General features: G+C 41.3%; 1 protein-coding gene across 11 annotated transcripts in view; it reads left to right on the top strand.

The window, feature by feature from the left end:
- The window catches only part of ARVCF (ARVCF delta catenin family member), a 457,340-nt gene that overhangs the window by 234,576 nt on the left and 198,810 nt on the right, over nucleotides 1-23,954 (top strand). The window contains exon 1 of one of the 11 annotated variants that reach the window (XM_050924174.1): nucleotides 2,405-2,482. The exons of 9 other annotated variants lie outside the window; for them this stretch is intronic. Coding sequence is in view for 1 of the 2 variants with exons in the window: in XM_050924171.1 (XP_050780128.1) it covers nucleotides 4,143-4,163 (21 nt within the window). In the remaining variant the exon portion in view is untranslated. Of the gene's footprint in view, nucleotides 1-2,404; nucleotides 2,483-3,782; nucleotides 4,164-23,954 lie in introns of those variants that run through there. One more of the 11 variants, XM_050924171.1, reaches the window with a different exon arrangement.

Below are 23,954 nucleotides of genomic sequence, written 5' to 3'. Positions count from 1 at the left end.
GGAAGCAATAGCATTTAACATGAAAAATAGTTACTAGTCCAAGAGTAAGAAATAGTAGGGAAAGTTTATTAATGCCTTCTCTATTATTGTGATTACTTTCTCCTATCCATTTTCATTTTTAAAAAGCCACTTCAAATCATCTCAGAGAAGGCCAGCTGCCCTTTAGCAATGTCTCTGGTGAGATGGTTTCTACCAGAGTGAAAGTGCCTGAAAAAGTCTCAAGCTGCCCTTCAGAATATAGCACTGGACAATCAGTGCCTCCTGAAATCCTGATTTAAAGCCAGCTGGCACTCCACAGCAGAAGTAGAGTTACCAGATCTCCAAAACCTGGTTAAGGATTACATCCATAGGTGTCCCTTCCCAAATAGCCATGCATGGTATACTGATACCTTGACAGCAAAGGCTGACTAGAGTGGAGGAGTCCCCTTTAAGGGCCCAATTTTGCAAGCACTTCTTCAAGTGAGTAGTTCCACTGTTCTCAGCATCAGACTCAGTATTGGCTAACCCTAGGTGTTTAAAAAATCATGATCTGAGCCTTCAAAACATCGTGAGATTGGCTTAGAAATCATGAGATCTGAAATACATTTTGGGTTTTTGATTTGCCTTCTGGTTTTTGAGCCTTTAGGATTCATATTTTCAAACTTTCTCCAGAACTGTAAGGGAGGCAAACTTTTTTTTAAAATAAACCCTGAGATTCTTGTACACTAGCAAGACTCCAGGAGCAAGGACTTTAAGAAAAACACCAAATATCACAAGACCTGCAAAAATATCTCAGATCAGACAACATGGGAGACTGCTTACTGAGTCAGAGCTGCCAGGGTCATGCCTGAAATTTTCAGTTGTGCAAGAGTAACTGTTTTAGTAACTCTATGAATATAGACTTTACACTCAATAAAAGAAAACAATTATAAAGGCCCAGGCCCTGGCACATATCCCTGCATGTGTCTGACATGAATGGCACTTTTCTACACCAGGCTGGCCTCAGCAGAAGTTGAACTCTTTTATTTAGTTAACTAAAGGAATAGTCTCTTCCTGTCCCTCCTGTGCTAGTAAGATGCATTCCTTCTTTTGCCTTGCCATGACCTTTAAGAATGTTTTCAAAGCCCATCACCAACTTGCCTCTAATCTAAACTGCTCCATGTTAGATGAACTCTGAACATTTCTCACCTATTGGAGCAACTAGGGTGACACAGATAACAAGAGTTTTAGATTGAGATGAAGTTTTGCACAGCATCTACCATTGCTGTCAACTAGAGGAGCCTTTGTGATGTTTATTTTAAAATTACTAATATCAAAATTAAGCTACATAGTTCTGCTATAGTCTCTGGCCCCTAAAATGCAAAGCCAAAGACAGTTGTCCCATAGCGCTAGTAGCCAGCTGAAACTCTGACATTTCTTGATATAAGAGAAAAGCTGAAGTTACAACATCACTCTAGGAGACACCTCTTTCTGATTTTTAGATTACAATTGATGTTAGTTAACAGGTTGGTAACAAGGGTTACTACTTTGCCAATATTTGACCAGCTTGGCCAGTTTTTTTTTTTTTTTTTAATGGATGTGCCAGTTGCCAGAAAACAATTTAACCTGCCAGGATTTTTTTTACATGGGTCTAAAGATTTGCATTATTATCCCAATGCACTGGGATATCTAACGTTAGAAGTTTCTGTGTCCAGTTAAACCTACTGCAGTGTTCCCACTTCTGCAGTTTAAGCAATAACAGATCAAAACTATTGAAAATACAGCAGTTGTCTGCCCAGCAGCATGTATATGGGATAAGGTTTGAGTCACAGGAAAGTGAAGTGATGTGCAGTGTTATCAATCTTACCTATATATGTTATCTCTCTAGGTAATCTAAGTGGCTGTTGAAGGGGGGGAGTTGCAGAGTTGACTTGTGTTTGGGGTTGCAGGGGGGGTCTGCTTGTGTGTATAGGGGGTTTATTTCAAAGGCAGTAACCCTATTGATAACACTGGAAGCTTTTTCTAGAATTGAGGCTGAGATGTGTGAGAAACTGTGGGGGTAAGCAAGCTTGCTGTGTGAAAACGCATGCTCTGAAAATGCAAAATATTTAAGTGTGACCCTAATTTCTCAGTCTTTGTTTGGTAGCTGGCTCCAGAGGCTGTTGTTGGCTGTCCCTATTTGCCATGATCACTCCCTAATTTGGGGCCTGGTGCCCTGCCGTGCAGTTAGCAGTTCATCCCTAATTACCATTGTTCAGGCCAGTGGCTGCGAGAGTGGTGGATTTATTTCTTGCACGGGTTGTTTGCTGCAGGAAGCTATTATGAAAGAGGAAAAATATCCTCAACCTATTGGCTAGTCACTGAGAGCAATGCCGGCTATTTAGCACTGGAGGCAGGGCTTAGCTGGCTGACTCAAACCCCATTGATTGCTAACATCTGAAGGGCAGGGTCAGAACGCCAGTTAAGTGTTGTCCCTTTTCCCTGTTGTGGGTCAGCAGGTGATAAAGTGGTCACACTAGCTAAGGTAGGTTTCCAAGGAAGGAGCCTTAATGTGCTTTTGACGTATATTAATGTATATTTCTCTGGCTGTTTCTTGCAAGGTGCAGGAAGAGGGACCAGAGTCTAGTCCTGAGAGGTATGGGAGGATCCTTCTCCTTTCAGTAACTGCTTTCACCAAAGCAACTGAGATGTTTTGTTAAACAGCAGGTGTATAAATTAGCTTGTTTACATTAAGGATATCAAAATCATGCAATAGCTGGATGGAAAGTTTTTTTTCGGAGCAGATAAAATATGAACTATAGCACAGCTAATGCTCTTTGCTGAAATAAAGTACCCCAAAGAGTGCGAAATTATTGTTTTACATGCATACGTGTGTATTATGGGTGTGCCTCATAGCAACTCCCGTTTGTGTGTAAAATGGTAAAAAAATAATTTGAGGACTCTAGTTAATTGCAAATCCCAGTTTTCCTGTGCTGGGAATCTTAAGAGGGGAGGAGACTCTGATTAAAAATGGATGAATTTGCTTTTGTGCTACTGCGTGGGTGCTGGCTAGTCTGTTTGTTTTCACGGTCCAAAGTGAGCGAACTGCAGACAAGTAGGAGGATTTTTCTACTCAAGTTTATAAAATGGTGAGACCTCTCCTAGTTCACAAAGAAACCCGCTTAGCTGCTCTTCAGGTTCAGGGGTATTCTTTGGAGAAGTTACTTTGAGGCTGAGACCCCGTTAACTTTAACAATCTCCCTCCTGTCTGGAAACAACTTGTATTTATTCTTCTTGCACGTAACCTCTTAAAATAACTGAGGAAAAAAATAAAAGGAAAAATAGGGTGTGGGTGGGATTTTTGAATGGTTAACTTCGTGCTATTACTCCAGTTAGTGTCTAACCGTTTCACAGTTTTTCGTGTTTGTGTGGGTCCTTTGCATAGCAGCAAAGGGGGGGACACTTTAAGTTAGGAAAATGTGACTGTTAAATTAAAACATTAGCGGGGGCCGCTTGGAAGCAGGCGCAGCACCTGAAACTACTTGTAACTGTTTTATGAAAAACTGATTAGATTAAAGATTTCAAACTGCCACGATCCCTTTATAGTAAGAGAGGGAAGCCGGTTTTTTCTGTAAGGTTGTGGCGCTTGGAAGAACTGCATGCAGGATCCCAGCAGTACCACGCAAGCCCCCACCCCATGGTGTTTTACGATGGCTCCAGTCTGTGTCTCACTCTCTCGGGCTGCTGCTTGCTGGGTGTGGCTAGTGCTGCTTTATTGGAGATTCCAGCTGTGACTGTCTGTCAGTTTCCGCCCCCAAAGAGGACTGAGTTTTCAGAGACTGGGAGCTGCAGTAGGAAGGGTAGGAGCAGCAGCACGCGGAGATCAGGTTTGCTTTCTTCAGGGGACTGGGAGAGAAATCAACCATCTGAAGAAGCCCCTCCTCTCCCCAGTTTTTCTTCAGAGCAACTTTGATTGTGGGTTCTCTTCTCTGGATCGGCTCTGTGTGTAGATTGAGAGTTTCTCGGCAGCCTCACTGCAATCGATCAGATTACAAAGGGTGTGTGTGCGCGTGGGGGGTCATACAGAAAAGAGGCTCGGAAGGCAAGTGAACAGGGCTGTCAAACTAAAGATCTGGATCCACAGAGAGCCTGCCATAATCCGGATCTTTGCCTAGTAGGGACTGTAAAACTGCCACCTTTCATGAATGCCCGCAGAACTCAAACAGGTTAGTGCAAAACTTGCATTGCTTCCCTCTTCCTATCACAGGTCCTCTAAAAATCTTCTGTATTTTTGCATGTATGTTTGTTTGGCTTGTTAGAGTGTCTGTCTGGTAGAGAGGGGAGGAGGTTTGGGGTTTTATCTTTCTAAATCAGAGGGTTAGAGCAGAAATCCCAGCTGCTTTTCTAACGGAGTATTGAAGAGAGATTTTGCTCTTGTCTCTTGTGTTAACTGTTGAACCTCCCCCCAAAAGCAAGCTATTGTTTACTTTGACCTTCAACAAGGTTCAGCAAATCCAGGGCACTCTTTGGTGCTGAATAGCTAGAAACAGTGTTCTTTCTTTACTCCCTACCCTCCCCCAAAACAAAACAAACAAAAACCTCTGCCTTTGTTAAAGGTTTGTTCTCCACTCTGTGTTCCTTTGCTTTCTCTTTTGTTTTAACACAACCTTCTGGTACATTCAGTATCAAAAATAGAGTGAAGTTGGTTTAAACAAACCCTTCTGGCCCATAATGTTAGAAAATGTTGTGGAACTAGTGTGGATAAACTCAAACATTCTACCTTACCTTGGAGTGTCATTGGGCATTGCAGGGCAAAGCATTTGCAAAATAAATATAAATCAAGATCATGTAGACTCCTGCTCTTCTGGAATAAGAAGAGCAAAAACCTGCAGATGACACTCTCGTGTGTTAATATGGGCTAGCATGTTCAAAGTGGTGGTGATTTAGCTTGCTTTGATTATCTCAGCTGGAAGTTGTCCATGCATCTTAGTAACACAGTTGAATTGGATTTCTCAAAGCAACCAGGGTATCAAAAAGTCACTCTTTTTCCTGGGCTCTGTGGGAATGACTAGTAATACACAGAGGGTTCTTGCAGCCATTGACCTTTCTGCTAGTGATGGTAGGATTCCTATCATGTTTAGGTGCTTCCTTGTCTGCATTTCTTGTGTTGTACACCACCTGTGGACTTTTCAGAGAGGAAAGCATGGTAGTTTACCTTTTTATACTGCTTGACCTGAAACTATTGTGGCTGTTGAATTACATGTGATTGGTTGTTGATGTACACCAAGTTAGCAACAGAAACCTGTCTCCTTGGATGTTTTTCCACTGGGAGGTTACATCAACTTTAGTGATAGTATAGACCAGCCCATAGTTTCTTCTGCCACAATCCCATTCGGGCCTGTACCTTGCCTCTTCTTTCTGCCTCAGCAAATAGACATTCTGCTGATGCTCTTATCAGAGGCATCAAACACATCAAATGCTTCAATTTCAGAAGCCAGTGACTCTGATAGGTTTACTCATCAGAAGAAAATAAAATTCTGCCTCTCGTGAATTCTAACGCCCCTTTGGGCAACAGCCTGAAGTAGATTGAGTCCTTTTAGACCTTGCTTTCGCTGGCCTTTTTCCTTCGGACTTACCAACGCTGTTCATACGCTGATGGAGCTCCACAGTTGGTGGTATTGGCGTGCGAGCTACTGTAACTAGGCCATTGACATTCACCAGCACTTCAATCGCCGTGTAACTTAGACCTGCTCTGAGCAGGGTCAGGTGATGTAGTGGTTACAATGCTGGTGACCTGTTGGCATAGCACTGTTGGCTGTGGACCTGGACAAGTAGTGGGAAGTTTGAAAGAAAATGTTACTGGAAACGCAGCCTGAGTTAGGTGCTTTTTGTTTTTAAACTCATTGCAAACATTTTTCTGACTAAATTGCTTTCTAGCTTGATTTGGCCACTGTGGACAAAGCTAGAAAGGGGGTTGAATTTCTAGCATAGATCCTTATCTAGGCTAGCATGCATATTTAAACATGATTTGCTCTTCTCTACATTGAACACTCCCACATAAATGGGTTTAACATCTCAGAGTAGATTGTGCCTAAAAAAACAATTTCAGTATCTATTAAAGCCAAATCCTGAGGTCCTTAATTACGCAGGACTTGCTGAGGTTAGTTTTTATTCAGGTAAAACCTTAGGATTTGGCCTGTAGTGAATGCTGGATCTACTGTTAGCGGTGATTGTTGTAATTAAATAGTGTTAATGTAGCTGGAGAAAGGGATAGGAATATGCCAACAAGGTCCTGTAAAAAGCTCCTAGGCACTATGGTAATACAAATAAGTGTGCATGGGTTCTGAAGGAGGAGGTGCTTTATAAATAAAATGTTGTTTTTAAAGATTTTTCTATGAAGTATTGTATCCTGGACAGTTGATAACTTTTGGGATAGCAAAGTCCATAATGCCTAACACATACGAAGCGGGATTAACATGTGTATATAGGTAACAGCAATAAGTTGGTGGTAGCAACTTTGCAGTAAAGATAGAAGGCAACTTCCAATTACAGCCTTACTTTTTAATACTCCTACTCTTCTTTTTTTCCCCTAAAAGAAACCACCCTGAAGCTTTAGAGACCACTTATTTCATAGTAAAGTCTTCCTCAGAATTTTGATTATAAATAAGAAAATAAGGTTCAGGACATTGCTATTTTAAAAAGCTTTCCCCTCCTTTTCTTTCTCTGAAGTGTTCCTAAGTCTTTTTGGTGCATTAAATCTTCCAAAGGGTGTGGCCTAGAAACTCCAAATATATATTTGGTTTGGTTAGCTTTTCCGAAGAACAGTGCCCTGAAGTGTTTGAAAATGGCTATTCTTTCCTGTCTCCCACCTGACTTATTCAGTCCAAGAAATCTTAACTTTGCCCCACAATAACTTGTTTTGACCTTTGCGCGCATATATATATATATATATATAGAGCAAGTATTATGGGGCAAAGTTGCACAAGTGGGATGATGGTGATCGAAATACATACCTGTCGGAACTGGTTGTATCCTTTAACTGTTCATGCCCAGACTTTTCAACCTGTAGATTTTGGGAAAACTTTGAGGAGACAAGAAGAGTTCATTGAAAAACACTTTCAACCTTAACTTATTAACATAGATTTTTGTGTGTGTGTGTTTAGTGAAGCTGTATACAGGAAGCACTTTACCCACCAATGAAATGCTGCTACCTCTGATATGGTATGTGGCAGCTATTTAACCAAGTACAGGGCCTTGAGAATGTTCGATGGGACTAGCAGCAACGAAGCCAAATGCCTAACAAGGCTGAGGGAAAGAGAGAGCTCATGAACCCAGAAATGCTGGGTGCTTTCTGGTTACCTGTGAAACAGGTAAAAGAGGGGTTTTATTCACCTTCCACTGGCTGCCTGGCAAGGAATAGTGGTGCTGATTGGCCCTTACGCTTCTTCCTTCCCAATTTAAAGTTTTCCCGGAGGTCCTTTTGATTTGCCCCACAGCTGTCCCCTCGTTCCCTCCCTCTCATACTGGTAGTATCTTGAGCTGTGGGTTTAACTGATCACCTGTTTTGGGATCAGGAAGGAATTTATTTTTCATTGTGCCAAACTGGTAGAGGTCTGGTGGGTTGTGGGGGCACAGTTAGACAAAGGAGTAGGAACAGGAAGTCTCACATCAGGAGATAATATGAGAATATTTAGTTTAGGCGGATGTCAGGCGCAGATACATGCTAACAGGGCTAGGTCCCGAGGGTAAAGAAGACCTGGGATTTCACTGGTGCATCTTGTTCCTGTAGTGACAAAGGGAGTTTTGAAGCTTATGCAGACCTAGATCCTCCTTGGTATCTACTTCTCCCCTGGTGGGAGGGAAGGCGAGAGGGTTCAGAAGTAAGCTGAGCTTAGTCCCAGGAGTAGACTGAAGGGGATCTAACCTGAGGTATTGGTTATGTGGTGGGAGTTCTGTCATCTCATTCTGGACCCAGTTAAATGCCTGATGTGGGAAGGGATGAGCATATGTGTCCCTTCCCATTGTTAAGTTAATAAAGTTGTGACCTGTCACTCGGATCCATTCCTTTGTCAATCTGTCATTTGTCTGTGTCCTGACCAGTGCCACCAATGGCACTTGAAATGGTTACCATAATGTAACTGGTCAGCACTTGAAGGCGACCGTCTACTGGTGGTCAAGACATGACCATTGTAATCTTTGGCAAAACTCAACTGCAGTTAGTGGAGTTATGACAGTCCACATTTTCACTACCATCAACAGATAAAATATGAGTGAGCCTGCTGCATTATAGTCCATAACTTAAAAAAAAAAAAATACAGAAACCCTACCACCCTAATTCCCAAAACTTCACTGCTGTTTACGATGCATAGCATGAATCAGAAAACAACTTGATTTTGGTTACCAGAGCATGAAGTACAAAGTTATGAAGAGGGGAAAAAATATCATTTTTCTCTTTGGTATTCAAAGAAAACAAGCTTGGGAAGCCATTGAGGAACCAGAAACATTGCATACAATGTTTTTAATGTCACTTTTATGTCCCTAACTCTACTTGAAAAGAGTAAGAATCTCAGAAGTTTTAAATTATCTATAGCTTATGCCCACAAGAAACCCAGTTTGAGTCTATTTTCTTTAGAATAAATAACCTTTAGATTTCAGATACCTCAGGGAGGAGTAAAATTCCCTCAAACATTCTATTTTAAAAACAGGAAGGGGTGGGAAAGGAGGTGGAAGAACCCGAGTCTTTTGTAAACAATTTTGTGGTTCCAGCTGCCAAAACAGTATCCACAAAATGCTCGTAAGCCAAATGTCTTTGGACACAAGAAAGCTTAAAGAGCAGTAATTTTAGAAACACACCCACACATTTAAGTATATAATTTATTATATACACATTCGAGCCACTGTGGACACAAGTCTTTCTGTAGCTATCTTTGCTGTACATGACAGATGATGATTTTATCAATGTTTCTTTTTCTAGAAAGTCTTTGGACTGGAGCCAGACTCAGGAAATTTTATACAATATTTGTCATGCCTCTGGTATAGACAGCAAAGCAGAAAGATTATATTTTATTTGGGTCTTAAATTTTTTGTGTTGGCATTATTTAGCTAGAGTTTAAAAAAAGTCACATTTGCTACCGGAAAAAAACAAAAAGAAGAATCTCATCTCATGCAATATCATTCCCATCCACCCCCAAGAAAAAAAATCGGCTGCTGAGCCTCAGTTTAAAAAAAAAAAAAAAAAGGGGCGGGGATGGGGAGAAAACCATACTGGAGATCAAAATCAAGTATACCAGATTTCAAGTGACTTGGACCCAGATTTTTCCTAACTTGGCACCAAAATAAGTAGCAGGATTTCCAAAAGTGCTCAGCACTCTTTTGAAAAATCTGATTTAAGCATCACATTGGGAGTGTATAGAGCTCTTCTGAAAATCTGGCCTTTATTTAGTTGCCTATGTGGCAGAAGAGCTCTTCCTTTAAAACAAAAAAACAACAACCCCTTCAGTTTCTGCAGATTAAACCCTTCATAATGTCTTCAGGCAGGAATTTATGTAAATATAGAATTCCCTCTACCATGCTAATGTTCTCCATCAGCTTGGTAAAAACAACATTAAGTAAAAAAAAAACAAAAAACAAAAAAAACTTGAAAATAAAGGCACTAAACCATGGATGCAGTACAATATGAAGGTCGTTCCTGATACCTAATAAACAGAATTAGAATTCCCTTGCTCCTTTTACTCTTTCAGTAAAAAAAAAAAAAAAGTCATTTTTTGTCGTCATTTTTCTTCATATTTCCTATCTGTCATTCAAAGAAGGCCTTTTTGCTTGTTCCTGTTGCAAAAAGTGATAGATGGCTGGTGTTTTTGATGTAATTACAAATGTTTCTCCCCTCCAGAAATAACCTGATAAAAAGCATATTGTACCTCAGAAGCAGGCTTACCATCCTTAAAAGCTGCCAGCTGTATGCAGTAATACACAGCACTGGTATTGCTGTACCCCTAGCTGGTGTCAGGACAGTGAAGAGTAGAGAAATGGGATGCGATAGGATCACATAATAAAATAAAAGATAAATATGTAGCCTTGACCAAGATGCAGTTTAGCCCCTGGAAATACAACAGAATTTAGGGAGGGGAAGGGGACAAACCACCCAGATAAGATGAAGCTGCAAAGGACAAATATAAAATGCAGTTGTTCCTCTTAGTGCATACATTTACCAATATTAATGTGAACTTTTATTATTTACAATCTTGTAACGTCTTCAGTCCATTCTCTTACCAACTTGTTCACAGAAAATATTTTATTGTACTTTTATGGATATTTGAATAGCCACCACCAAGTAGTAATTCTGTTCGGGTTCTTACATGGTTGCATCACCATGATCCCCAATGTCTTCAGAAGTGCTTTAAATAACAAGACTGGCATCTGTAAGAGAGACCCAATCTACTTTATTAAATATACACGAAGTTATCTAGTCAGTGCTAGACAGCAGGGAAAGGCTTCTAACATAAGACAGCTTTATATATGTGATTTTCTTTGAAATGCATCCCGGAAGCTCTTAATGTGCTTAGCTTAATAGTCAATATGCTGTTATTAATAGATAAACCAGTTTAACTTAAAAAAAAAAAAGTGCCAAACTTTCACTAGAATTTCTGACTCCTCCTGCAGTGACCAGTACAGCAAGTGAACCATGCAAAAGTCTTTTGAAGCTATCATGGAGGGAATTTAGGCTTAAGAGCACAATGTCTTGACTTACAATCATATTGACTGCATTTCCAAGTTTTGGAAGGAACATTTTAAATACTGCCATTATGCCACCTATTAACGTAGGGAAGATGAATTTTTCTGCTGATTAGGTACAGTATATTATCTAATAATTATCATTTCCTGGAGGTGCTTACATGTACAGTTCATATTCTTTCCCCAAATACAAAAACATGAAGAGCAGTGAATGAGCAAACTGAAGCATCCAGTAGAGTGGAATATCTCACCCATGAAGTCCAATCATCTCTCTTTCTGGAGTGTTCAGGTCTCATGCAGCGCTCATGAGATATGAAGCCCCTTTCTTCTCAAATACTGATTTATGGCTGCATTTTATAAGAACTGGCAGCAAGAGAAGAGAGAGGTGATAAGGCAGTACCGGGTAAAGAATTTCTTTGGCTGTATTCCAGCAATTTCAAATATTATCAACTCAACAGAAACAGCTACGCTATGATAACAGACAAACCAATCAATAGTAAAGTGAACTGATAAAGCTGAATTGTTTTTGAAATTATAATGTACAAAATACAATTCCATTTTATTACAGAGAAGCCGTCAAATACAATTCACTAATGTTATCAAAAATCAACTGTAAAATACTGGGGTTAGTGGGGAAGTTTTAAGTCCCACCTGACGCCAGCTGAGGATCTGAAATAATTTATGGACATGAGAGTAAAATTCTATAAGTAGTAGCAATATTGCCATATTTTATTTACAAACAAAAAACCCCCAGAAATACTACTTACAGCTGCTATATCCTTATACAACATTTAGTACTGTGGTGCAATACTGAAAATCCTAGAAAAGGAGGAAGAAATAGTATGTGTTACTGTTGCCCTTATTTTAAAAATATCATTTAAATGGGCTGCATATTAATATATAATCCATAAAAGAAGCTGTGCTTGGAAGAAAGGCTGATGAAAACCACATCTGTGGTTCGTAAGAGATTTAGAAATGGGGGAAAGATCACCAAAATGGGCATCACTGGTGTCCCAAAGAATATGGCAAGATTTTCACAGGTGCTGAGCACATCTGGAATTCAGGCCAGTAATAGAGCGTATTCTAAACCAAGTTACAAAGATAGTGTTCTTCCCCTAATTTAAAGTTTATAGAGCAATGGGAGAATGGCTCTTTTAGCAAGAAGGATTAAGACAGACAGCACACTTATGACAAGTCAGTAAAATAATTGAAACACACAGTTAACTCTGAGTTTGTAAGTAGCTCCATTGACTTCAATGGGACTATTCATGTGCCCTAACTAAGCATGCAGTTAAGTAACTTGTTGAATCAGGGCCTGAGCTAGGCCCTAACAGAAGTCTATGCTGACAAAAGTGTTAATATTCATTTTCTTAAATGTGATGATAGGAATGTTTTCATTTGGGCAAGAAAGTAATGTACAAGTAGAAGCAGAACTGCGTTCCTTGGGGACCCTAAACTCTCAGTTTAGTTAAGGAAAACAGAACTGAGTGTAACAGTTGTTATGGAGGCAACTTCCCCAGAGGATATTGCAAAATCCTAATAATTTTTTCCTACCCCGGGGATAAGGGGTTGAGGGTTGGAGAGGACTATACAAGACTGAATTTACACAGATGAAGTTCTAACACCCTAAAAAATAAAAGGCCACCATTTCAATTTATGGAATTAGAACATGCTCTGCTAATGGGGAATAAAAGTTCATAAAGAGGATAATAAAAAAATGCAGCCACCTGTATAACCAATTTATAAACAAGTTTATGTGATTCCTTCTGTATAGATCAAAGATAGAATGTGTTTCACCCTCAGCCATCTATTGTTTAATACATAGAGTAGATGTAACTCAATACAGTGGGAACTATAGCTTTATACCTACTTCCCTTTCAAATTCTTCTCCACAGCTACTTAAAAACATTGAACATGCTGGCAGTAGCCTTTGCTAAGCTCTTTAACTGCATAACTCCATTTCATTCAAGTCCGTAAAGCTCCCATCTTCGTCTGTACTTACGGTTTCCTTCTTTAAGTGCATCAGACAACAAGCCAGTAAGGCCCACATATTGATGTGCCTGAAAGTGACAACTGTAAATTCCCTTGGCAATCACATCATCAAGAAAAAATTTAAATGGCTAAAGATGCAAAATTTGCTAATTTCTATAAAAGTTTACTTTTTGAATGCCAGAATAATCCTGAGCATGCATGGTAACTTCATTTGCATCTCAGGGCTCTGCCATACATAAACAAACTGAGCTGTCCTGTCTCACACCAGACCCCTAATGAATTACAAACTTGTTTCCCATTTGGAGGATCATTTATGTGATCGTATATAACAGAGATCAGAACTGGGCCTATGTATCCAGAATAACCCCACGCAGTGACCTTGATTCTGGGTTGTCATGTATGTCTAATTCCTCAAATATATGCATACAGCACACTCTTTGCCATTTAAAAAAAAAAAAGGCTCTGACATTCCTGTTTAATGTCGGGCTTTTGGGTGATTTCTGAGGTCTTCTGGAATGCCTCCAACATCTCAGAGCTGTCAGAAGCCACAGCTGTCAGAAGCCACAGCTGTCAGAAGCCACAGCAATAACCATGAAAGTTATACTGAATAAAATTAGAGGGGAAAATGGAGTGATTTGGAAGCAGGCTGCAAAGAGGACAGATATTCTCCAGGTTCACTTTTGTCCCCACTACCCAAGAGAAAGAAGGGAAGGATAAATGTGTAGGGTTTAGCAAAAGGAAAATCTCAGACTTTTCAATTTCCCATTGTAGGCAAGTGTGGAGTAGTCATTACTTTCACTGATGATTTTCTGCTCGTTTGAAAATGAGCAATTTGTGTAGTCTGGTGTTAGGAGAGCATTGTGCTGCTGGAGGTACCTGTTTTGAATGAGGTCTTGACCATTGCAGTAAGCTGATATGGCGCATGTGCACACACCCCTGTACATTGTGTGCAGTACAGTGCAAGCTGGTGAAGGCTGACTGTTGCTGGGCAAAGTATGTTAAACATTGACATGTTCTAGTCCCACTTAAACCAACTCTCTGTATGGTTTAAATTCTAGCAGCAACCATACAAACTGTTGGGTTAGTGTGAGAAATTCACTTAAGTTGTTTAAGAGAAGCCTCCTACAAGGCTCCTTTCTTTATTCTGACCATATCAATGTGTCTATCTTTTAAGAGCTTTTGTTCTCAGGTTTGTTTATATTGGCAGCTACTGATATTCCAATGAGTTAACCTAAAGATATTGTGTACTGTTCGGGGCCACATTCAGCTGTGAGAGACATGTGCAACTCTATTGAAATAAAAAAGCTTCAGACCAAGCACATGCTGTTGATGATAACAATTGTTCGATTTGATCAGTATGGTTCTCTAAGTTTTTCTTAATGGGTAATTAACTCTTCTAAAATGTTCCATAATGTGTGTTTCTGGGACACAGGAGTCCATAATGGGCAATGTTCATCTACAGAGGAAGGATGGCCTTGTGTTTCAGAGATTTAGATTAAGACCAGAAGGGACATTTTGATGATCTGATCTGACAGCCTGAATAACACAGGCCATAGGATTTCACCAGGTGGTTCCTGCATCAAGCTCAGAATGTCTGGTTGAGCTGGAATATATCTTTTAGAAAGACGTAATCAAACTGGTGAAGGTACTAGCCTAGGACTTAGGTAATGTAGATTCAATTCCTGGCTCAGCCACAGACTTTTAAAAACTTTTGGACATCACTTAACCTACCCTGGGCCTAATTTCCCATATGTAAAATAGAGATGATAGTTTTGTGCCCAATATGCTTGTTGTGACAATAAAAATTCATTAATGACAGTGTGTTCATGTTTCTTTACAAGTATTCAAATTGTTAACAAGGGGGATTTCAATCCTGGCACTTCAGATTGCAGTTTCTCATGAATAGGAATGTAGCTGCAATATATTTGCCCTGGCACGTCTGTGTCTTCTACCAAACTACTGTTTGTAAATGTCATCAGACTGTAAATGTCATCAGAACATGTCCTCTACTCATGTTGCTGTGCTCTTCTCCCCCTTTCCCTCTTACAACTCTCCTCTTTCTCCCATCACAGACAGACACTTCTCATCTGCTCCCCTTCTCTTAACACCTTTGCTAACCCCAGTGACCCGATCCCATCCATCCCATCTCTTGATTTCCCCCCATGCCCACTGTCACCCCCTCCCTTACTCTTCTGCTTAACATCTCACCCTCCTCTAGCTCTTCTCAAATACATACATGCTCTAGTCTCTCCCATCTTAAAACAAACACCTTCCAAAGAAACCCCATCCCTGACCCCATTTGCCTCTCCACCTACTGCTTCATCTTCCTTTTCCTTTCCATCTCTAAGCTCATTGAACACAGTGTCAACAATCACCGTATAGAGTTGGAGTTCCTAGATGCTTTCCAGTGTGGCTTCTGCCCCTTGCACTTCATTGAAACTGCTCTCACCAAAGTCTCCTTCAAGCTAAAGCTCAGAACCAGTACTCCATCCTCATCCTCCTTGACCTGTCAGCCGCCTGTGATATAGCTGACCATGTGCTCTTTCTTAAATCTTGTCCTCGCTTGGCTTCCGTCACTCTGTCCTCCCCTGGGTCTCCTCCTACCTCTCTAATTGCTCCTTCAGTGTGTTCTTTGGGATCCTCTTCATCCTCCTTGCCCACCAACTTTCTGTGTGGGGTTCACAAAGCTGTGTACTTGGGGCCCCTTCTTTTTTCCTCTTTACCCTTACCTCTGGGCAATCTTAACTGCAAACACAAAACAAGTACCATGTTATGTTGATGACCTACAGATTTACCTCTCTACTTCAGATCTGTCTCCGGTCCAAGCTAAAATTTTTAGCCTGTCTCTCTGACATCTCCTTGGGGATGTCTAGCTGCCAGCTCAAGCTCAGCAGAGCTCCTAATCTTCCCATGACCTCCTTTCTTGATTCTCTGTGGACAAAACCACTATCCTGTCTGTCGTCAGGCCTGTAACCTTTGACTCAGACCTCAGCCTAGATGGTAGGATCTAAGGAATGTTCAAATGTTCTTTCTGCATAAGGTCTCTAGGGGAATGTCTACACAGCATCTGGGAGGTATGATTCTGAGCTTGGGTAGACATAAACACTCTAGCTCTGCTTGAACTAGCTGTAAAAATAGCATCGTGGCCAAAGTGGCATGGATAGCAGCTCGGGCTATCTGACTGAGTACAATACCACTTGACACAACCCTGCGTATGTAATCTGGCAGCTAGTCTGAGCCACCTTCCATGCTGCCTTGGACACACAGCTATTTTTAGTTGCTAGGTTAAGCAGAACTAGCACATGTATGTCTACCCAGGCTCATAATCATACCTCCCAGGTACCCTAAGATATGGCCTTATTCATCCACATAGCTAAAGCGCTCATGATCTCATGTTTCAGTTACTGCAGCATGCTTCTCTCTGGTCTTGACAAATGCAATCTTGCTTGTCAATACCACTTGTATGCATTCTGAATGCTACTGCAAAGATCATTATCCTAGCTCGTTGCTTTGACAGTCACCACCATTCTCTCTGAATCCCTCCACCGGCTCCTTCTTCATAGCATCAAACATAAACTGCTTGTTTTTACTTTTAAAGCTCTTCATTCAATCCCCACTCTACCTATCAGCTTTGATGCTCACCTCCAGTTGGTTCATGCTGGCAGCCTTCACCACCCACCTGTTCAGTATTCGAACAGGTACCTTCGTATTTTCTCCCATGTGTTTGGGAGGTTTGCTCCTCATAAACATTCACATAACTAACTCATTATCCTCCTTAAAACTCTCCTTTGCTGTGATGCATGCAAAAAACTTGACAATGGTCAGATTGTTGATGTGCAGAGACCACTACCTGTCATACTGACCAATACGGTCTCACTTTTCATTTGTTTTTGCACATCTGTCTGTATCCATCTTTTTGCCTCTTGTGTTTATACTTAGTCCCTGCCCCCAAGAGTTTCCAATCTATCTTTTCTTATTTTGTGTCTGTACATACCTAGCAAAATGGGGTATTGGTCTCCTAATAACAAATATTCCTAGAGTACTAGTTCAAGAACCTATCTGCACACTCCCCTTATTTATGTAACTTTAGTTCTAACCAGGGCTTTGGAGTGGAGCTGGAGCACAGAGCAGCTCCGGAGCAGTGGAGCTGCAGGTTTTTGCCTGGAGCTGGAGCGAAGCCGTAGCACAGCTCCAAAGCCCTGGTTATAACAAAGGACTGAACTGAACTACTGTGAATTGCAAAGTGTGTTCAGTTTCTAAACAGAGATTTTGGGTCCAATTCTGATGTCATTTGTAGTGATTTTTGTACCTCGTGTACCTTTCAACCCTTTGTGCTAGTGTACTCCTGATTTATGCTTGCAGAAGTGAAATTAGAATCTAGCCCTTCTGGCTGGCAAATATGAATATCATTATAACCTGTTTTGGAATGAAGTGGAGGGATTGAAGTGGCAGAGGGAATTATGACTTGTGCTGATAAATCAATTTGTTGGAAAATGAAGAGTTAAGAATATAAACATAAGATTACAGATCTGATTACAGTTTTGGGTTTGTGGTCTCTTCAGAGAGAGAGAGTGCCATTCAGCACCATTGCACAGAGTTATTTCATTCTTAATTTTAATTGACATATCCCAGAATGCAACCTTCCCTTATGAAACCTCAGCGGTCCCTTGTACTTACAGTACAAATTGACAAGTGGGGTTTTTGTTTAGTTTTGAAGTTTTGGAACTCCTGCTCTGAAATGTGGGTGCTTGTGTGATTCAGGAATATATGTTTGCTTGCCAGTTTTAACTGAGATTCCATTTTTTACTTCAAAGTCCTTTCTAACAACCTTACAAGTGTGTAGGCTTAGTTGTAAGGTGGTTATCTCTTGGGATTTCAGCTTGCTTCAACCCTAAAGTAATGAAAGCTTTTTTCTGCTGTGGCTGGTGGCAGGGACTCACAGAATTGTGGAGGTTTAAACAATAGAATATTTAAATTATATATATTTTTTGGCTATAAAAGTGACATCAGGGTTGCACCTTTCAACAGCTTGTTCTGGCAATAGCACACCTGTTTCATTCCTCTTCTGCACTTGATTCAAGTTTATAAGCTATAACTAAACCAGAATAGTAGCAGCTCCTTTTAATGAAATTAGGGGTGATGCAGGCACTCGCAGTTCCATGTAGAGTTTTACAAAGTGTTTATTACCCCAGTCCAAAGAAACTAAGTTATTGCTGTTCTTAAACAGGATTATCCCAGTCACTTTCCTTAAGCCTTGTCATATGGTCTCTTGCCCACACTATGTCCTGTGAGTGATAAATTATGATACAGTATTCGTTGTAGTTGCTGGGGCGGGGTGTGGGCGCACACACATAATGGGAGCTTTTTGCTTAAATAACAACTTTGCATTTATTGGCTCATTTATTTTAAACTGTTTTAAAGATGGATGCGCGCATGCACACACACTCTGGATACTTCTGAATATTAAAATTTTATCTACATCTGAACTGTAGTTGTCCACCTTGGGGTTAAACCAAAATTTCAGATCTGAACACCCTGGAAATTTGAGAGAGTCTAGAACTGAATTTTATTGACTCAGGCCAGTCTCCAGTCCTGTTTTGATAACATAGGAAGACCCTAACATTTTAATTGTTTAAAATTATTCCCAAGATTGCTCAAACTAGCTGTCCCATATTACAGTATTTTACTAATATCAAAGTGCTAGTATGCAGAGCTTTGGAGAATAGATTCTTAAAGGGCTCTCAAAGCTTTGCACAACATAACGCATCCATTTTACAAAGTGTAATATCTTTTAGTGTTTTTGTTTAGACAATTACACTACTGTGCAAGTAGTTTAAGGGAGACACGTAGCATTAAGGACAGTAATTGGAGTCTTCCCAAGGCTGCGACTTCTTCAGTTAAGTTCCCTGCCACCCACAGCTTCCGGAAAGATGGATCAATGATGACATGCGTAGACTAAATAGAAAATGACAGCTAGAGGTCATGACATAGTGAACTCCAGTTAGAATTAAGTGATTTTTTTTCCCCCTCCCAGGCATAAATGGGATTTGTATCTATCTGTTTTTTAAAATTGGCATTTTTTTTTAAATGGTTCATCTTGATATGGTAGAGGAAAATGGATCAAGAAAACAGAACCCAAGGTAGCATGCTTCTCTGCTGGCTACCCATTTCATAGAGCATGTGCCCCTGAAGTCTTCATGTAGATCCCCTCATAAAGAATTCTCATGATAGAAATTGAAGTTGTTTTTCAGACAGGTAGCACAGTGTGGGGTAGTAGCCCCACTGTTAAAAGTTTAAGGGGAGAAAAAAGAGGAAAGGGAACTTGCAGGCATGGGGGAAGTTTTTTTTTCAGATTATAGGATGTATGAGTAAGAGTGGCATAAGACAAAACTCTGCCTTCTATTATCCTGGTCAATGGAGCAGTCATAACAAAGAATCAGTGCCACTGAATGCAGTATTCCAAGTGGTTGATTGGCAGTGCAATGGTGAGCGTGGCTATTTTTTCAAATGACTGGCTGTCCCATAAGCAGGCAGTCCTTGTTTTTAAATCCTAGCCAGAGCATAGGACCTCCATGAGTCTCATCCTGTCAGGTACCTTCACTCAGAATACCTCCCACTATCTGGCTCCATGAAGGAGGCAAGTGACTTATGCCTTTACGGTGGATACTGTGTAACTCCCTGTTCCCGGAATTCCGTCTGTAACAATGAAGCACCTGAACACTCTTTTCCCCTTCTGGAGGGCTGATTAAAAACCATGGTCAGTGTTGGTCCCACATCTAATAGCTGCTGTTTTGGTTTTGGAAGATGAAGGAAGTCACAGTGCCTGTCTAAAGTTTTATGTCCTTGGCTGTGTTTCTGTATAGGTTATGTAAGGTGACTACAGTTTATGATAGACTTAGATTTGTTCCTTGTGGCTATTACCTTGCTCCCCATTTCCAGTTTTCAACCTGCTTTTGTATCAGCTAATTGGCTTTATCTTTTTGAGTTTTAAGGTGCTGGGTTTAAAACCTGGTTTTGTTGTAGTTTAATGTTAATTATACCACAGAATGTCTAGGGAGCACAGGGCTTTATAAACAAGTAAATTCAGGCACGCTTGTTTTGCCCAGCTTCAAACCAGGACCCTTGCTGCTTAGGTTCTAGGTTGAGGCAGGTGTCACAAGTTCTGTTTTAAATTTCTATTATTCATGTGCTCCATCTTACTCATACTGGTATAGTTTTCAGAAGCCTTATGGCTTCAGAACCTGCATATATTGCCTAAATAGTAACACATTTTAAGTTGGTCTATTTTTAAATTAAGTAAATGTTATAGAGGGGGTGTTTGTGTGACGCGCACACACACCCCCATCTCTCTTAGGCATGTACAGTAAAGTCAGGGGATGCATCCCTATGTATGTTTTTTTTGAGGGGAAAGGTGGTCATTCCTGCCCCTAGGGTTCTTATAAGTGAATAACCTGGAAGAACGTTGTTATTACATGCAGCTTGTTGTACAGTCAAACATTATCTATTGTTCATGGTCAACAGGATTTTAGATCTGTTGCGGCTTGCAGGCTAACTGTTCTGCATTCTTTGTTTTGTGTGATTCTGCATTGCCACATGCTCCGATTAGTTTAAATAGGCTTACCGTTTATTTTTAGTACAGTTTTTAGAGGATTTTAGGTTTTGGAGATATTCTGTTGGGACAGCTAGTTTTTTGTGCTGCTCAAATGACTAAAACCGGGAATGAATAATAGAGACTGTTCAGCCTCCTATGCTGCAGGCTGCAGATATAACACTTCATCTGTAAAGGGATGTCCTGCTGTGCGAACTGCGAATCTAGGCGGAAACCAATCTGAAGTGTGTTAGTGTCCTTGAGGTGAAATTCACCACTTCTACTTCAACTCCAGTTGGGGCATAAAGATAGTGGATTTAAACCCAGTGCCCGCTGAGATGAAATCCTGCCCCCCCCCCCCCCGAGCAGTGTTCCGTGTACAGGTAAGAATATGTATTTCTGTAACCACATGCCCAAAAACCTCTTGTGCCCTTAAAAATATCTGAAGCCATAGCTGGAAATCAGACCTAGGTATTAAGTTGTGATCACACCAGCACTTCCCTCCTTCACTTCATCCTCACATGACAACAGCCTAGGGTGACCAGATGTCCTGATTTTATAGGGACAGTCCCAATTTTAGGGTCTTTTTCTTATATTGGCTCCTATTACTCCCCGATCTCCTGTCCTGATTTTTCACACTTGCTGTCTGGTCACCCTACAACAGCCTAGTATCTGAGCTGTCTCTGTCCCCTATACAGATTGTGGAGATAGCTAGAAAGCAGTGCAGAACTCCTCCTCTAAACTGCCATGCATGAAAAGAGAAGGACTTGCATTGGGATCCATCTGCATCTGTTTTTCAGAGGGCGAGCAAGAGAGCGTCTTTCAGTTGCACACATTTTGATGATGCTACTGCTGCTTCAGTCTAGAGATTGATTCTGAGAGATGTTGAGCGCTTGGCAGCTACAGAAAGTTTTGAGTGCAGCACTTCCTGGGATCAGGCCCCTAAACAAGGTCTCCTTTTTTTAAGGGAAGGACAAAGTAGTTCCAAGAAAAATAAGGAACCACTTGAAGCAGCCCTCTTCTGAGGCTGGGGTGTGGAAAGTTTAGTTCACTTCCTGTCTCCGACGCCAAGTAACCTTTTTGTGGTGGGTTGGGTTTTTCATTTTATATTTTATTTATTTTATTGAATGAGTCTGCACTTTCTGCTTCTGGGAGGAACCGCTGAAGTGAAGTACAGGAGACACTGCTCTTTTGGTATTTCTGATCTGACTTGAAGCAGGAAGCACCAGGCATTCTCAGCAGAGAGCCTACTCTTAAGGCTTTCCTGCCTAAGGGCCCAATCCTGTACCACTGGCGTGGATGGGAGTTTTACCACTGAGTGTGGCTGGAATAGGATCGGGCCTTTGTTTTGAAGATTCATGAAATCTACATGAGTAAACAAACTTACTTTTGGGTGTTGGCCTGTGGCGACTGAAGTTCGCCATCACTGAACGTGATTTATTTACAGTGCTGAGTTTCACTTTTGCTTGGGCTGATAAAGAAATATTGGTCATAATTATCTTTAGAGCCACTACACTGGTACTGTTTCTCTCCCCCCCCCCCCGGGTCAAATGCCAGACTTTTAAAATGCAAATTGTTACTTTCACAAGACTGATTTCTGTTTCTTTTTCTTTTCCGCACCCCTTCCCTTCAGGCATGCACAATCAAATGAATCTCAGTGCTTTATTGAGCAAAAGCATCTCTAAAAAGGCAGTTAAATTTACAGCAAATATAGACAGTTTCTTGTACGATATACATGAGGAAGATCTGAATGAGTAATTTAACCTGAAGAAAAGAGAATCAATTGGGGATGGGGAAAGGAGGGGAATTACTGCTTAAAAGATGTGATAAATGATTACGGTAACATTTTATTGTATTCATCTGTTGAAATCATTCAGGTACTGCAGAGAGGGCAAAAATTCTTCCAGTCCACTGCATTTCCACGAGTAGGTGGGATTTTCAGATGTGCTTAAAGGGACTGAAAATTAATGGGTGCCTAAGACCTTTAGGCACTCTTGAAAATGTCACCTTGTCTTTATATATAACTTTCAAATAGTGGCAAGCATCCTCTCCAGCATTCGAGACAGAAGGATGCAGCCCTCTCCTTCCTTGGAGGCTCATCCTCTCTTGAACTCTGTGCTGCTGCAGCAGGTAGAGATGCTGTATGAACGGCAAGCATGGGTTGCTGCAGGAGCATGCAAAGGGAAGGTGGCTAGGGCATTCAAGGCAGAGAGTGCTGAAGTCTTCGGAGAGCTGCTCCCTTGTTTATGTTCTGGCCATTGATGCAGAGAGCCATCTGGTACCAATAGCTAGAATTCAGCACATTTTGAATGGTCACTGCCACTCTGTAGAGAATCTTGGAAACAAGTATGGAAATTAGGTATTACTGGGCAGTACAGGTGTGGTTAAACCACCTCTGGTGTTTCATCTCCCTGTAGCTACTTTAAGATGTACTGTGTACCCCATAGAATGCTGCTTCTTAAATAGCCAGCCTAAGGATAGTACCATGCACTGACACGGTAGATTTGCGGTTCTATATTTTCTTTTGGCTTCTGTGCTTTTGCAGCTGGCAGCACACAGCTTGGCACAGCTGACTGTCTCCAATCAGAAGAGACTGGAATAGCAGGGCTGTGGCAGATCAGGATTCAGGTCCTTTGGAAGAGCTATATTGAAAACCTTCTACAGTACATACATGTGCTATGTTGTATCCTCTAGCTAGTGATATTAGGCTCCCTCTTTCATTAGATCTTAAAATCAGTCCATTTAAAAAAAAAAAACCCAACAACCTCCAATAATTGTAATGTGTAGAACAGTGGTACCCAAACTTTTGAGGGTCACACCCCCCCTTCTCCTTGGCTGCGCCCTTCTGGAGTGAGGGCCAGGAGGGGGAACACAAACAGGGGTAAGGGAGCACAGGCTAGGGCTGCAGCTGGGGTTGGGTCGGGGTCTGGGGCCAGAGCCTCGGCCTGGGGGTGGGACAAAGCTGCAGCCTGGCAGCTGGGGCGCATGGCCAGGAGTGATGCTGCAGTCAGTGGCCAAGGCTGGGGCGGGAGCAAAACCACAGCCGGGCCACTTTGGGGGCTGGCAGCCATGCCCATAGTGGGGTGCAGAGCTGCACTGTAGCTGGGGATGGGGTCAGGTGTGGGGCTGGGAGACAGAGCAGAGGCTTAGAGTGGTGTTGGAGCAGAGCTGGGGGCAGGGTGTATCTGGCTGGCGCTCCCTTCCCACCATCCATGGGGGCTGGCTGGACCTGCTGCATCCCTTCGAACGTTCTTTTGCATCTCTCCCCACAGTGGGGTGCACTGCACAGTTTGGGGCCCTCTGGTGTGGAATGAAGATTGTAGCCAGGGCCAGATTAAGGTTATGAGGGGCCTAAGGCTAATGGGAGGGAAGGGCCCAAGTGTGAATTACATATTGCAAAAAAAAATCATGAAATACTTTATCTACATACATATTTACATATTATTTATTCATGTAAAATTAACAAATTTATTCTACTCACTACACTCAATTCTTCAAACAATTATTGCCCCCTAGCTTTAGCTGTGGCAAAGTCATGAATGATAGCATAATTCAGACACTGATTCCATTCTTGATGCTCAAGAGGGACAAAGCACTGAGATGCTCTTGAGTCATGGTGGATTGGAGGACATTTTTGACCCCTGTTAGAAGAGGGAAGGAACATTCTCCACTATAGTTGGTGATCATTAGTGATAAATACAGCTGT

The sequence above is a fragment of the Gopherus flavomarginatus genome, chromosome 15 (genome assembly GCF_025201925.1).
Source record: "Gopherus flavomarginatus isolate rGopFla2 chromosome 15, rGopFla2.mat.asm, whole genome shotgun sequence".
Classification (NCBI taxonomy): Eukaryota; Metazoa; Chordata; order Testudines; family Testudinidae; genus Gopherus; species Gopherus flavomarginatus.
This window is presented reverse-complemented; position numbering and strand designations above follow the sequence as displayed.